This window comes from Canis lupus, chromosome 21, assembly GCF_003254725.2.
Source record: "Canis lupus dingo isolate Sandy chromosome 21, ASM325472v2, whole genome shotgun sequence".
NCBI lineage: Eukaryota > Metazoa > Chordata > Mammalia > Carnivora > Canidae > Canis > Canis lupus.
Genome location: NC_064263.1, coordinates 28,888,781 through 28,904,859, shown reverse-complemented (window position 1 = coordinate 28,904,859; position 16,079 = coordinate 28,888,781). Strand labels below are relative to the sequence as shown.

The 16,079-nt window shown below is 43.1% G+C and overlaps 2 protein-coding genes across 2 annotated transcripts; both read left to right on the top strand.

The window, feature by feature from the left end:
* Positions 1-125: 125 nt before the first annotated feature.
* On the top strand, positions 126-1,073 carry LOC112667361 (olfactory receptor 52H1-like). The gene has a single exon (XM_025458940.1). It carries the CDS (start codon positions 126-128, stop codon positions 1,071-1,073), a length of 948 nt encoding a protein of 315 aa, XP_025314725.1.
* Positions 1,074-14,226: 13,153 nt separating this feature from the next.
* Positions 14,227-15,165, top strand: LOC112667510 (olfactory receptor 51I2). The gene has a single exon (XM_025459235.2). The coding sequence runs from the start codon at positions 14,227-14,229 to the stop codon at positions 15,163-15,165; it is 939 nt and encodes a 312-aa protein (XP_025315020.2).
* Positions 15,166-16,079: the final 914 nt, after the last annotated feature.

Below are 16,079 nucleotides of genomic sequence, written 5' to 3'. Positions count from 1 at the left end.
GATAGGAAAGAGGAGAACTAACCGGAAGGAGAGAGCGGAGGAAGAATTACCATACAATATTCTCAGGTTCACTATACACATTTTGTTTTTCAGACTCAAAATCTATTCATGAGACCACCCTGGCCATGTACAACCTGAGTAGCTACAACACAGGTGACTTCACCCTCCTGGGCATCCCTGGCCTTGAGCAGTACCACGTCTGGATCAGCATCCCCTTCTGCTTTATCTATCTCGTGGCCATTGTGGGCAACAGTATCCTTCTCTACCTCATTGCTGTGGAGCGGAGTCTTCACGCACCCATGTTCTTTTTCCTTTCCATGCTAGCCATTACAGATGTGATCTTGTCTACCACATGTGTCCCCAAAACCCTTACCATCTTCTGGCTTGGTCCCCAGAAAATCAGTTTTCCTGGTTGTCTCACCCAGTTATTCTTTCTGCATTATAGCTTTGTCCTGGACTCAGCTATACTCCTGGCCATGGCATTTGACCGCTATGTGGCCATCTGCTCCCCTCTGAGATACACCACTATTCTGAACCCCAGGACCACTGTCAAAATTGTTGTGGGAATTTCCTTCAGAAGTTTCTGTGTTATAGTTCCATGTGTTTTCCTTGCAAATCGTCTACCTTTCTGCGGGACACGCATCATACCACACACATACTGTGAGCACATAGGTGTGGCCCGACTTGCCTGTGCTGACATCTCCATCAACATCTGGTATGGCTTTTGTGTTCCCATCATGACAGTCATCTCAGATGTGATTCTCATTGCCGTTTCTTACACCCTCATCCTCTGTGTAGTCTTCCGCCTCCCCTCCCTAGATGCCCGTCAGAAGGCCCTTGGCACCTGTGGTTCCCATGTCTGTGTCATCCTCATGTTCTATATACCAGCATTCTTCTCCATCCTTGCCCATCGCTTTGGGCATAATGTCCCCCGTACTTTTCACATCCTCTTTGCTAACCTCTATGTAGTTATGCCACCTGCACTCAATCCTATTGTCTATGGAGTAAAGACCAAGCAGATCCGGGACAAAGTTATTCTCCTGCTCTTTCCCCAGAAGGTTGCAGTGATATAGGCCTGAAGTCTAGGTGAGTGGGAGAAGTTCTTAATGTATATTATCTTAGAAATCTAATCTGTAGCCCTGGGTCCAGAGAAGGAATAGATGAAAAAATTCCTTATTAATCTGACATGTGGTTTGCCTTCTTTGTTACTTTACGCAGAATCTATTCAGATATAAAAATTGCAAAAAAAAATCCTGATAAAACTGAGTATAGACAATATTATATATGTGTATATTTATTTCTAGAAGTGAAATTTAGCAATTCCTTATGATTGTCCTAAGGCAATTACAAAACAGCTAATAAAAACAATAGAAAGATCAGCATTTCTTTTTCTTTTTTTATTCTATTTTTTGTGTACTTTTTATTGGAGTTCTATATGCCAACATAGAGCATAACATCCAGTGCTCATCCTGTCAAGTGTCCCCTCTGTGCCCATCACCCAGTCACCCGAACCCCCACCCACCTCCCTTTCCACCACCTCTTGATCGTTTCCCAGAGTTAGGAGTCTCTCATTCCTGTCACCCTCACTGATATTTCCCACTCTTTTTCTCTCCTTTACTCTTTATTCTCTTTCACTATTTTTTATATTCCCCAAATGAATGAGACCATATAATGTTTGTCCTTCTCCGATTGACTTATTTCACTCAGCATAATACCCTCCAGTTCCATCCACGTTGAAGCAAATGGTGGGTATCTGTCATTTCTAATGGCTGAGGAATATTCCATTGTATACATAAACCACATCTTCTTTATCCATTCCTCTTTCAATGGACACCGAGGCTCCTTCCACAGTTTGGCTATTGTGGCCATTGCTGCTAGAAACATCGGGGTGCAGGTGTCCCGGCGTTTCACTGCATCTGTATTTTTGGGGTAAATCCTCAGCAGTGCAATTGCTGGATTGTACGGCAGTTCTATTTTTAACTCTTTGAGGAACCTCCACACAGTTTTCCAGAGTGGCTGCACCAGTTCACATTCCCACCAACAGTGCAAGAGGGTTCCCTTTTCTCCACATCCTCTCCAACATTTGTTGCTTCCTGTCTGGTTAATTTTCCCCATTTTCACTGGTGTGAGGTGGTATCTCATTGTGGTTTTGATTTGTATTTCCCTGATGGCAAGGGATGCAGAGCATTTTCTCGTGTGCTTGTTGGCCATGTCTATGTCTTCCTCTGTGAGATTTCTCTTCATGTCTTTTGCCCATTTCATGATTGGATTGTTTGTTTCTTTGGTGTTGAGTTTAATAAGTTCTTTATAGATCTTGGATACTAGCCCTTTATCTGATACGTCATTTGCAAATATCTTCTCCCATTCTGTAGGTTGTCTTTGAGTTTTGTTGATTATCACATTTGCTGTGCAGAAGCTTTAGATCTTGATTTAGTTCCTATAATTCATTTTTGCTTTTGTCTTTTTTGCCTTCGTGGATGTATCTTGCAAGAAGTTGCTGTGGCCGAGTTCAAAAAGGATGTTGCCTGTGTTCTTCTCTAGGATTTTGATGGATTCTTGTCTCACATTTAGATCTTTCATCCATTTTGAGTTTATCTTTGTGTATGGTGTAAGAGAATGGTCTAGTTTCATTCTTCTGCACGTGGAGAAGCAGCAGCACCATTTATTGAAGAGACTATCCATTAATTCCCTGCACCATTTATTGAAGAGACTGTCCTTTTTCCAGTGGATAGTCTTTCCTGCTTTGTCGAATATTAGTTGTCCATACATTTGAGGGCCCTTCTCGATTCTCTGTTCTGTTCCATTGATCTATGTGTCTGTTTTTTTTTTTTAATGTGTCTGTTTTTGTGCCAGTACCACTCTGTCTTGATGACCACAGCTTTGTAGTACAACCTGAAATCTAGCATTGTGATGCCCCCAGCTCTGGTTTTCTTTTTCAATATTCCCCAGCTATTTGGAGCCGTTTCTGATTCCACACAAATCTTAGGATGATTTGTTTCAACCCTCTGAAGTAAGCCATGGTATTTTGATAGGGACTGTATTAAATGTGTAAATTGCCCTGGGTAGCATTGCCATCTTCACAATATTAAGTCTTCAAATCCACGAGCAAGGTATATTTTTCCATGTCTTTGTATCTTCCTCAATTTCTTTCAGAAGTGTTCTGTAATTTTTAGGTTATGGATCCTTTACCCCTTGGTTAGGTTTATTCCTAGGTATCTTATGCTTTTGGGTGCAATTGTAAGTGGGATTGACTCCTTAATTTCTCTTTCTTCAGTCTCATTGTTAGTGTATAGAAATGCCACTGATTTCTGGGCATTGATTTTGTATCTTGCCACACTACCAAGTTGCTGTGTGAGTTCTAGCAAACTTGGGGTGGAGTCTTTTTCTAGGTTTTCTAGGTACAGTATCATGTCGTTGGTAAAGAGAGAGAGTTTGACTTCTTTTTTGCCAGTTTGAATGCCTTTGATTTCTTTTTGTTGTCTGATTGCTGAGGCTAGAACTTCTAGTACTATGTTAAATAGTAGTGGTGAGAGTGGACATCCCTGTCTTGTTCCTGATCTTAGGGGAAAGGCTCCCAGCATTTCCCCACTGAGAATGACATTTGCTGTGGGCTTTTCATAGATGGCTTTCAAGATTCTGAGGAATGTTCCCTCTATTTCTACACTTTGAAGAGTTTTGATCAGGAATGGATGCTGTATTTTGTCAAATCTTTTTTCTGCATCTATTGAGAGGATCATATGGTTCTTATTTTTTCTCTTGTTGATATGATCTATCAGGTTGATTGCTTATGAGTGTTGAACCAGCCTTGTTTCCCGGGGATAAATCCTGCTTGGTCATGGTGAATAACCTTCTTAATGTACTGTTGGATCCTATTGGCTAGTATCCTTTTTTATTAATAATATATTTTTTTAAAGATTTTGTTTATTTATTCATGAGAGACACACACAGAGAGAGAGAAAGGCAGAGACACAGGCAGAGGGAGAAACAGGCTCCACGCAGGAAGCCTGACGTGGGACTTGATTCTGGGTCTCCATGTTCACACCCTGGACTGAAGGCGGCGCTAAACCGCTGAGCCACCCGGACTTCCCTATTGGCTAGTATCTTGTTGAGAATTTTTTGCTTCTGTATTTATCAGGGGTATTCATCTAATTCTCCATTTTGGTGGGGTCTTTGGTTTTGGAATTAAGGTGATGCTGGACTCATAGAACGAGTTTGGAAATATTCCATCCCTTTCTATTTTTCGGAACAGCTTTAGTAGAATAGGTATTGTTTCTTCTTTAAATGTTTGGTCAAATTCCCCTGGTAAGCCATCTGGCCCTGGACTTTTGTGTCTTGGGAGGTTTTTGATGATTGCTTCAATTTCCTCCCTGCTTATTGACATGTTCAGGTTTTCTATTTCTTCCTGTTCCAGTTTTGGTAGTTTGTAGCTTTCCAGAAAAGCATCCATTTCTTCTAGATTACCTAATTTATTGGTGTATAGCTGTTCATAATATGTTTTTAAAATCGTTTGTATTTCCTTGGTGTTGGTAGTGATCTCTCCTTTCCCATTCATGATTTTATTAATTTGAGTCTTCTCTCTCTTCTTTTTAATAAGGCTGGCTAATGGTGTATCTATCTTATTGATTCTTTCAAAGAACCAACTCCTGGTTTTGCTGATCTGTTCTACAGTTCTTCTGGTCTCTGTTTCATTGAGTTCTGCTTGGATCTTTATTAACTCTCTTCTGCTTGGCGTAGGTATTTTTTGCTCTTCTTTCTCCAGTTCCTTTAGGTGCAAGGTTAGCTTTTGTATTTGAATTTTTTCCAATTTTTTGAGGGATGCTTCTATTGCGATGTATTTCCCTCTCAGAACTGCTTTTGAATCCCAAAAGTTGTATGAATGGTTGTATCCATTCTCATACAGTTTCGACTGTATCCCAAAGATTTTGAATGGTTGTATCTTCATTCTCATTAGTTTCCCTGAATCTTTTTAATTCTTCCCTAATTTCCTGGTTGACCCTTTCATCTTTTAGCAGGATGCTCTTTAACCTCCACGTGTTTGAGTTTCTTCCAAATTTCTTCTTGTGACTGAGTTCAAGTTTCAAAGCATTATGGCCTGAAAATATGCAGGGGAAAATCCCAATCTTTTGGTATTGGTTGAGACTTGATTTATGACCCAGTATGTGGTCTATTCTGGAGAAAGTTCTATGTGCACTTGAGAAGAATGTGTATTCAGTTGCATTTGGATGTAACATTCAATATCTGTGAAATCCATCTGGTCCAGTGTATCATTTAAAGCTCTTGTTTCTTTGGAGATGTTGTGCTTAAACACCTATCATTTGCAGAAAGTGCCATGTTGAAGTCTCTCAGTATTAGTGTATTATCTAAGTATGGTTTTACTTTGATTTTTAATTGATTGATATAGTTGGCAGCTCCCACATTCGGGGCATAAATATTGATGATTGTTAGGTCCTCTTGTTGGATAGATCCTTTACGTATGATAGAGTGTCCCTCTTCATCTCTTACTACAGTCTTTGAGATAAACTTTACTTTATCTGATATGAGGATGGTTACCCCTGCTTTCTTTTGAGGATCATTTGAATGGTAAATGGTTTTCCAACCTTTCATTTTCAGACTGGAGGTGTCCTTAGGTCTAAAATGTGTCTCTTGTGGACAGCAAATAGATGAGTCCTGCTTTTTTATACAGTCTGAAACCCTGCATCTTTTGTTGGAATCATTAAGCCCGTTCACGTTCAGAGTTACTATTGATAGATATGAATTTAGTGTCATCATGATACCTATTCAGTCCCTGTTTTGTGGATTATTTCTTTGGGCATCCTCTTTCTATTACAGAGTCCCCCTTAATATTTCTTGCAGAGCTGGTTTGGTGGTCACATATTCTTTCAGTTTCTGCCTATCTTGGAAGCTCTTTATCTCTCCTTCTATTCTGAATGAGAGTCTTGCTGGATAGAGTATTTTTGGCCACAGGTTCTTCACGTTTAGGACCCTGAATATATCCTGCCAGCCCTTTCTGGTCTGCCAGGTCTCTGTGGAGAGGGCTGCTGTTAATCTAATATTTCTCCCCATATAAGTTAGAGCTCTCTTGTCTCTTGCTGCTTTAATGATTTTCTCTTTATCTTTGGAATTTGCAAGTTTCACTATTAAATGTGGAGGTGTTGAACGGTTTTTATTGATATTAGTGGGGGATTTCTCTAGCTCCTGAATCTGAATGCCTGTTTCCCTCCCCAAATTAGGGAAGTTCTCAGCCATAATTTGTTCAAATATGCTTTCTGGTCCTCTGCCTCATTTGGCGCCCTCTGAGACCCCAATTAAACGTAGATTTTTTTTCCTTCTGAAGCTGTCCTTTATTTCCCTTAACCTTTCCTCATGGTCTTTTAATTGTTTTCCTCTTTTTTCTTCAGCTTCCTTCCTTGCCATCAACTTGTCTTCTATGCCACTCACTCCTCCTACCTCATTAACCCTCGTCATTAGACCTCCAGTTTGGATTGCATCTCATTTAATTGATGTTTAATTTCGGCCTGGTTAGATCTAAATTCTGTAGTCATGAAGTCTTTTGAACCCTTTATGCTTTCTTTCCAGAGCCACCAGTAGCTTTATAATTGTGCTTCTGAATTGGCTCTCTGACATCAAATTGTAATCCAAATTCTCCAATTCTGTCATAGAGGGTACGGTTTCTGATTCTTTCTTTTGTGGTGAGTTCTTTCTAGTCATTTTGCTCAGTGCAGAGTGGCTAAAAACGAGTTGTACTGGAAAAAGGAAGAAAAAGAAAACCAAAAACAAAACAAAACAAAACAAACCACAAAAAACAAACAAACAAAAAAACCAAAGAGGGGTATCCTCTGTTCTATATACTGTAAATCCCTCGATTTCCCCTGGAGCTTTCCAGTGCTGCTGGTCCAAGAATTTGCTCTTCCCCTGTCCTTTCAGCTGGTCTTCTGGGGCAGGAGCCTGCTTTGCTGATTCTCAGGTGTGTGCACCTGGGGGAGATGCCCTGCCCCCTGCAGGGTGCTGGGCTCAGTGGGAGCTGTTTATCCTGTGAGGTCCCTGTTCCCTGGTGGCCCCGACCTTCCCAGGCACAAGGTGACACAGGGAGGAACAACAGTGGTGGCAGCCAGGGTCCAGCCCTGGAGTCAGCTCCCGCAGTAACTCCCGCAGTCACTCCCGCAGTCTCCCAGTCCACGTTGGCTTGGATGTTCCGGGGCCACGGAGGCGCCGATCTGCACAGCTTGGGTGAGCCCGGCAGCAGGAGCGTCCTCGCTGTCCTGTGCCCTCCCCGCCCCGCCTGCCCCAGGGGAGCAGGATCCTGGTCTGTGTCCTCTGCTCCCTGGGGTCCGGGGCCTGAGCTCCTGGAATCACGCTCCGGGCCCGCGGCTCCCGAAGGCAGCAGCCCCCAGCCCCCTCCCCGGAGCCCCCGCCTGAGCTGCTCCCGAGGCCCCGCCGGGCGCTCCAGCCCTTTACCCGCTGGGCCCGCGGTGTGGGGCGCTTCCTCTGTTAGTGACCCCGGGGACCTGGGGGCTCCTCTGCCCCTCCTGCGGTTCTGGCCGAGTTCCCTGCGAGCGCCTTTCCCTCTGGGAAGAATCTGGTGTGGATTTTTAAAGTTCCTGCTTCTCAGAGGCTGGAATTTCCTGCTCCGGAGACCCTCGCTGCCTGGCCTTAGCCGGCTCCTCGCGGGGGTCCCTCCCCCATTGGATTCTTCTTCTTCTTTTTTTTTTTTCCCCACATTCCTACCTTGGTAGAAGTGAAACCCTTCTCTCTTTAGCATTCCAGCTGTTTAAATCTCAAGTCGAATTTGTAGGTTTTCAGGATGATTTGAAAGTTACCTAAGTAAGTTGGCCGGGACAGGTGACTTGGGGACCCTTCTCCTCTGCCATCTTGCCCCGCCCTAGGTCACCTCTTCTTTATCCTTTCAACTATAATGGACATTTGGGTTACTTCTATATCTTGGCTATTGAAAATAATGCTGCAATAAACATAAAGAAGGTTGCATACATCACTAAAAATTACTGTTTTCAGGTAAATACTCAGGTAAAGTAGTGGGATTACAGGACCATGTGTTATTTCTATTTTAAATTTTTGGAGGAAACTCCATGCGGTTTTCCACAGTGGCTGTACCAGTCTGCATTCCCACCAACAGTGTACAAGGGTTCCTTTCTCTCCACATCTGTTCAACACTTGTTATTTCTTGACTATTTAGATTTAGCCATTCTGACAGGTGTGGAGTGGTATCTCATGGTGCTTTTTATTTATTTTTCCCTGGTGATGAGTGATGTTGAGCATCTTTGATATATCCCTTTGCCACATAGTATTCATAATTTATTAAAATAAGGAATATTTTACATTTTATTATGAAGAGGATGTTTTGGTAATTTTTAACTTATAAATTGATACTAATATGGATATAGGATTCATATTCCAGAATTCCGAAAGCTTTAATCAATCTAGGCACAGACTACATACATAACAGTGGTGTTGGGCTATTTCATTTAATCATTTACTTTTTTATTCAACAAATATTATTGAGCCTCTAGGTTACATTAGGGGATGTGAGAGGAACCAGACCCCTTACTTCTTCATGGTCTCAAAATGAATTTTGCAACCATAGGCTGTGGACACTCTGAATACATCCCCTCATTGACCATAGCAGCAACATTTCAGGAAATATAAAGGAGGAAGTATTTGGGAAGAATCGACTGAGGCCAAACCACGGTTCAAATTATTTGGCTGCAAGTCCAAATCCCATGTGATATTCTGAAAATGGCTGTTTGCACTGCTCATGTTATTTCTCATCTCCAAAAATATTTCTCAACATCTAAGTTTTAAAGAAACTTTGAAAACCAGTGAATGGTAATAAACACAGATGACACTCTCAGAGGATCCATGTAAGAACTGCTGATTTACAGAAACATCGTTAGCTATGTCATGAATATGCATGTGCCCACAGACTCACTCCAACCCAACAGCAGTTCCTAAATATCTATATCACAGAAAGCCATGCCAGACTTCATCTGTGATTATGACATTGACAGTAATGTCATTCATTCATTCTCAAACACAACCAAGATGCAAGCAATGAGCTACGTAGGTCGGATAAGGCAATGAATATAACACGGAGTCCTTAATTTATTTAAGGTTGTAGGGAATTCAGTAGTATTTGATAAACTCCCTCATGAAGAAAAGAAAAGAACTAGAGTGTCATGAACAAGCTTAAACATTAGGAGAAGAGTCACAGAGTACATAAGGCTTCTAATGAAGCTTAGAGCTTAAGAATCTTAGAGAAACCTAGGCTTATCCTGAATCAGCAGGAAGAGATTTAGGTAACAGAAATCCACCCAGAGGAAATGATGAGGCCACAAGATTGGAAGCAGGAAGCATGAACTAGAGTAGTGTTTAAGAACCTGAAACAGATGCATAAGACCTCTTTCTGAACTACGTTGGTAAGTCAAGGAATAACAGAAATGATGGGAAAGGGGAGTGATGAAGGCAATGTCTGCACACAAGCTGAAATCCTTGCAGAGGGAAGGGTTCAATAAAGGAAATAGGCAAACTCCAAACTGGATAACTGCAGTTCCAAAGTGGCCTTTGGGAAGAACAGATTCCAATCTGCCGGGATTATGACATGTACACTTACAAGGAACAGAATTTTAATGTGAATCCTTCGTATCTCCAAATGGTCAATACGTAAAGACAGTGGGTACTTTCTTCTTAATGAACAACCTGGGGGAAATTTGGAATTAGTTTTTAGAGAACTGGGTAGCGAAACTTTAAACACCTACTTGCCTCCTTGGGATTCAGTGGTTCTCCCCTATGGTGCTTTGTCCCACAGGGATGTTTGGCAGTGTCTGAAGGCATTTTTGGAAGTCAATACTGGGGTGGAACACGTGCTGTGTGAACACCAGGGATATTGATAAATATTCCAGGAAGCAAAGGATATCACACCACAATAAAGGATTATCCAGCCCTGAATGTTAATAGTGCTGTGATTGAGAAATTCTACACTAATTAAAGTTATAAAAGAGTCATGAATTATAGAATAAGAGTTCTTTTTTTCTTTTTTTAAAGGCTTTATTTATTTATTCAGAGAGAGAGAGAGAGAGAGGTAGAGACATAGGCAGAGGGAGAAGGAGGCTCCCTGCATGGAGCCTGTTGTGGGACTTGATCCTGGACCCTGGGATCACAATCAGAGCCCAAGGCAAATGCTCAACGGCTGAACCACCCAGGCATCCCAGAGGATAAGATTTCTGAAGAGGACTACTGGAAAGAATTAAGTTCTCAACCTCATACTCCACACCCAAGAGAAAGGGGTAGAGAGGTACAGCCCATTTTACCTTGGGTCAAGAATCCTTAAGAATTCTACAAGAGAACATATGTTACTTGATATTAGGGGAAAGAGAGACGTGGCAGACAGGTACCTTATTCATAGGGCCTATAAATCGAAGTGGAGAAATGACAGTGCCCCTGCTGTTGGAATGACAGACTAGTGATGTTGTGAGGTGGGTATTTGTTACACTGGTGTAAGGTTGACCATTCCCTGGATGATCTGTATGCTAGAGACAGCTGTCATGGTGTCTTTGATTTGGTCCACAGAGCCTACATTTCTACAAGGGTGACCTGTGTAGGGTGAAATCATAATCAGCCATTCAGAATAAAGAGATATTAATTTACATTAAGTGAAGAAGAAGTAAAAGAGGGAAAGAAGTTTCTTTTTTTTTTTTTAAGATTTTATTTATTTGTTCTTGAGAAACACAGAGACAGAGAGGCAGAGACACAGGCAGAGGGAGAAGCAGGCTTCCATGCTGGGAGCCGGACATGGGACTCAATCCTGGGTCTCTAGGATCACGCCCTGAGCCAAAGGCGGCAGTAAACCGCTGAGCCACCTGGGCTGCCCAGAATTTTCTTCAGTAATCTATGAAACACAATATGAAAGAGTCAGGTCGAAACACTTAACACACCTAGTAAGCATGGTAACAGCCAACTGAAGCACTCATGGATTGTGAATCATCCACTGTCTCTACTCTGCCCTTCCGGAATGAAATATCAAAAGCCAGGTTAGCAAGTGAGGGATTGGGGGAGAGGAATAGTGTGACTGAATGCTGGACCTTCTGGCCATTATGTGAGCATGGGCATTGTGAATATGCACCAGGGTCACCAGAGGCTATGCGATCCTCTGAATGTGACCAGAAATCTTAGGAAACTCTGTTTCCATCCAGGGTGGAAGAAAGAACTAGCCAGATTCAATTAATTCCAAGGGGTCAGTTAAGCAAAATTGGTTTTATTTTCTGTTAATACTTTAAATGTTGGACTTGGTCAACATATTACATAGTCCCAGGATCCCCTAGAAGGTAATGAGATCATTTCTTAAACTCCTGTCCTTCCGTCACAGATGGTATCTTGCATGGGGTAGAGAATTGGACTGGCTAATTAATTGCTGAATTCTTTTTCAGAAACAGGAGCACACGCTTTATTCTCCATGGTCTCTAAGGACCTCTAGAGGCTAAAACCTTCCTGATGACTTTTCAGACACAAAGCAGCATCACTCTGCTCTCTCCAGAGGCTTAGAATTAGATACAAAATGGGCAGTCATGAATTCATGCTAGCTGATAGAGAGAAGGGTGTGTTGTTCCTCCAGGGTCTCTCCTCTGTCTGGCTTCTGGTGAGTTCTGAAACCCTGTAGGGGGCAGCTAGCTGACTCACCTGAAGCCTGCTTTAAGAAGGAGTGAAACCCTGAAAGGGATGGAGGAGATGACAGATGAGAAGGGAGAGAGTGCCTGGAGGTTAGCACAAGGGAGCTTTGAGTAGAGTGAGCAGAGCAGGTGCAGAGCCCCAGGACTGGGGTCCCTGTTCTGGCACAGCCACTAACTGTGCAACTCTGGGTACTGCGCTGTGATTCTCTGTGCACACAGCTCACTGGGCAGATTCAATGCACTTGGCATCCAGGTCTCTATGACTCATTAACATCACACAGACTAGGGAGGAAAGTCAGCTCGGCACAGGCAAACTTCTGAAATCCAGGAGCAAGGGGTTTACAAGCTACAAAATGGATCAAACTAACAGCTGAGTGATCACATCACAAAACCTTCGATTTGATTAGGAATTCTGACATTAAAGCCTGTGAAAGCTGCTCAGGAAATAAGAGAGTAAGGAAATCAGCTAGTCTTAAACTTTACAAGAGCCTGACTTGGCCAAGCATCTCTAATCTTTTGCTTTTTCTGCCCTTGGTTTCAAGGCTGGTCATCAGAAGAGCCTCTCTGTTCATCCCCCAACTCCATCTCTGCCTATCTGTGCCTTCTTGCACAGCAAACTTTATAGGCATTCTCTCTTTGACTAGAAGTTCAAATGTAACAGAACATGAGATCCATGAAGAATCAGAGAATACATCCAAACAACAGTGACAAGTGGGAAGGAGCTTGATCTACAAAGAGAACAAAACTCTCTCAAGCTCACACACAGCCAGGGCAAGCCAGAGCCAGCTTAGCCCCAAGGCTCCTCACCCCTCCAGCACCCCTTCCCCTAAACCACCTGGTCCCTATTGACTGCAGAGAAGGGGAGGGTTCAGAGTTCCAGGGTTGCAGGAACTGGGTCCAGCATTGGAGACAGGGACTTCGGCCTCTTCTTTGCCACATGAGTCTGTGCCCATCCCGTGGGTCCAAGAGTACCTTTGAAATCTCCGTCCAGAAATGTGTACTCTATTTTCCTTTTCAAATTCTCCTCCAACACCTTATTGGTGCCTCAAAGACTGGATAAGATACTAGAGAGTCTTATACATCTCTATGCAAATTGAGGCATCACCAGCTACTTGCCCTGTGGTGGGAGGCAGGCTCACAGCCAGAAGCCTCCTCATCTGTCATGGATTAGCCTGGTAAGTAGATACAACGTTTTCCTTGCAGAGTATCTGACACATAATGTGCTCCATACTGCTTGGTTTCTCTCCTGGTTTCCTTTCTTCACATTCATCCAGACAACTCACACCATGAGTGAGTCACTGCTGGGAATGATAAAGAATGTGATCCTGGGACTGCCAGGCAGCCACTTTCCCACAAATACTAAAACTTAAATCCCTACACGCAGAATGGCTTTGGCCCTGCCCTGCCCGGAGTCGTGCTCATTGAAGCCTGGTTTCTTCTTCCTTCTCTCTGTTCCCTTCACTTTTGCTCACTTGTCTTCTGGGTTTTTTCCCCTAAATTCCATCACTGGTGGTGTATGAAGAATGGGAATTGTATTCAGGGGGAAGAAAAAAGGGTTTGTTCAGTGGTGGATCCCAAGCAATCACATGCCTGGAGGGAGACAGGCCAGGCGGGCACAGACTGAGCTCTGTGACTAGAACGGATGCAATGAATCACACAGAGAGGTGGCACTGATCTTGGGAACCACGGGGTGATCCGAGTCATACACTACCCCAGAAATTCCAGGCACGTTCCCCATGTAATAATGCTGCATTAGTCCTACCTGGAGCACTTCTGGGGCCTTGAGATAACGGAGGCTCCCAAGTCCCCTTCTTCCTTCCTCCTCTTCAGCAAAGACTCTGAGATTAGGCTCTGGCCTTGTGTCATTAGTGTTGGGAGAAGGGGAAATGGAAAATATTTCTGGAGTTCCTCTGCCTAAGGAGGGTGCCTTTGCCTGACACAGTTCTGCCAGAAGCAAAGCTTTCCAGCCCTGTCTTTAATCATCATGAGGCAATGAAGGTGAAAGAGTTTCCAGATCATCCGAATGACGGGAGAATACCAACTATAATCACTCTCACAGACAGAAAAGTCTTTGCAGTTAAGGTCTGGGAATGCAGTGAGTAACGTGTCATTGTAACAAAACCCGGGTAAGGCTGTGCCTATGTGGTGAGGGGTTAATAATGTGAGTTCCTGATGCCACAACCTGCCAAGGTTCTCTATTAACACGTTCAATGCTGCTTCAAGGACATATTGAAATTGTAGAGAATACGGCTTAACATAATGCGACTGAAACATTTTCTTTTACCTAACTGATGTATTATCAATGTCTTCCTTCATCTATAAAGCAGAGGGTTATTATCCCAGCCGGAAGCCTGATGCTGAGGAAATATGAAGAAAGGAAGTTTGCCAATGTTTTCCCCTAAGCAGTGATCTCAGGAAGGCCTCAGTTTCCCACTGTGTGGACTTCATGCCCGGTGTCTCCGACTCCCTGGCCCCTGCCCCCCAGAAAGGGCAACTCTCCAAAGTCCTCCAGGTCCGAACCTATAAAGTGCCCTGGCTTCCCCCTGCCATGGGACTGTTCAATGTCAGTCATCCTGCTTCCTTCCTCCTGACTGGCATCCCTGGTCTGGAGAGCTCTCACTCCTGGCTAGCAGGGCCCCTCTGTGTGATGTATGCCCTGGCCCTCGGAGGCAACACTGTGATCCTACAGGCCGTGCGAGTGGAGCCCAGTCTCCACGAGCCCATGTACTACTTCCTGTCCATGCTGTCCTTCAGTGACGTGGCCATGTCCATGGCCACGCTGCCCACCGTGCTCAGAACCTTCTGCCTCAACGCCCGCAGCATTGCTTTTGATGCCTGTCTGATCCAGATGTTTCTCATTCATTCCTTCTCCATGATGGAGTCAGGGATTCTGCTGGCCATGAGCTTTGACCGCTATGTGGCCATTTGTGATCCTTTGCACTATGCCACTGTGCTCACCAATGGAGTCATTGCTGGAATCGGCGTAGCTGTGACTGCCCGGAGCTTCATCACCCTCTTTCCCCTTCCCTTCCTCTTCAAGAGGCTGCCTGTCTGCAGATCCAATGTTCTTTCTCACTCCTATTGCCTGCACCCAGACATGATGAAGCTAGCCTGTGCTGATATCACTATCAACAGCATCTATGGACTCTTTGTTCTTGTATCTACCTTTGGCATGGACATGTTTTTTATTTTCCTCTCCTATGTGCTCATTCTGCGTTCAGTCATGGCCATCGCTTCCCGCAAGGAACGCCTGAAAGCTCTCAACACATGTGTGTCACATATCTTGGCTGTACTTGCATTTTATGTACCAATGATTGGGGTTTCTGTAGTCCACCGCTTTGGGAAGCATGCCCCACGCTACATACATGTCCTCATGTCTAATGTTTACCTCTTTGTACCTCCTGTGCTCAACCCTCTGATTTATAGTGCCAAGACAAAGGAGATCCGCCGAGCCATTGTCCGTATGTTTCGCCCCATCAGAATGTGACCTTCATGTTTGCCTTTAATATCTCATGTTCAATACGGGCATATGTTGTTACTCACAGTGTCCTTATCATCATCATCATTGTCAACATTATCATCTTTGTATCATCTAGAATAAAATAAATATATAGGGGAAAGTAAAGGTCAGAAAATGGAGCAATGAAAAAAAAAAGAAAATGGAGCAATGAAATTAGAACAAAAAATGTCTAGTACACTCACCAAATTTCAGTGGCATTCATAGAGAGGTTAATATTGGAGTCATAGGTTATTAGATAACTGTTAACAGAGGAAGACTGATATAAATAAGAATCATTTTCCATTACAGTGACTGTTACCAATATTATATTAGCTAATTCATTGAATCATTAAAAATGTCAGGTTCTGTAGAAATTATTGATATGATTTAATTCATTTAAACTTTATAATGATCTCAAGAGGTATAGAGAATTAAGTCAATTTTTTCAGAGTAATACAGATAATTGGTGATCCAGATGAGAATCTATACTTTTGTTTCCTGGGGAACCTGGGTGCTCAGTTCAGTTAAGAGTCTGACCTTTAGTTTTGGCTCAGGTCATGATCTCATGGGTTATGAGATGGAACCCCACATCAGGCTCTGTGCTGGGGGATACTGTTTGAAGATTCTCTCTATTTGCCCTTCCCCCTGCCCAGCAGCGTGCATATGTATTCTCTCTTTCTCAAAAATAAATAAATCTTAAAGAAAAATACTTGTCTGTCTCCATTATGTGTATATAACACCTACAAATACTATCTGTGTGCTGAACTGGCCTCACTAATATTCCAAATGTTATCCTTCCCTTTGGCTTCACTGTCATCACATTCATGAGTGTTTCAACTTCACAAAGTGAAATTTGATGTACTGTCAGAATGTGATATAAAACGTATGACCCTGGAAAACTG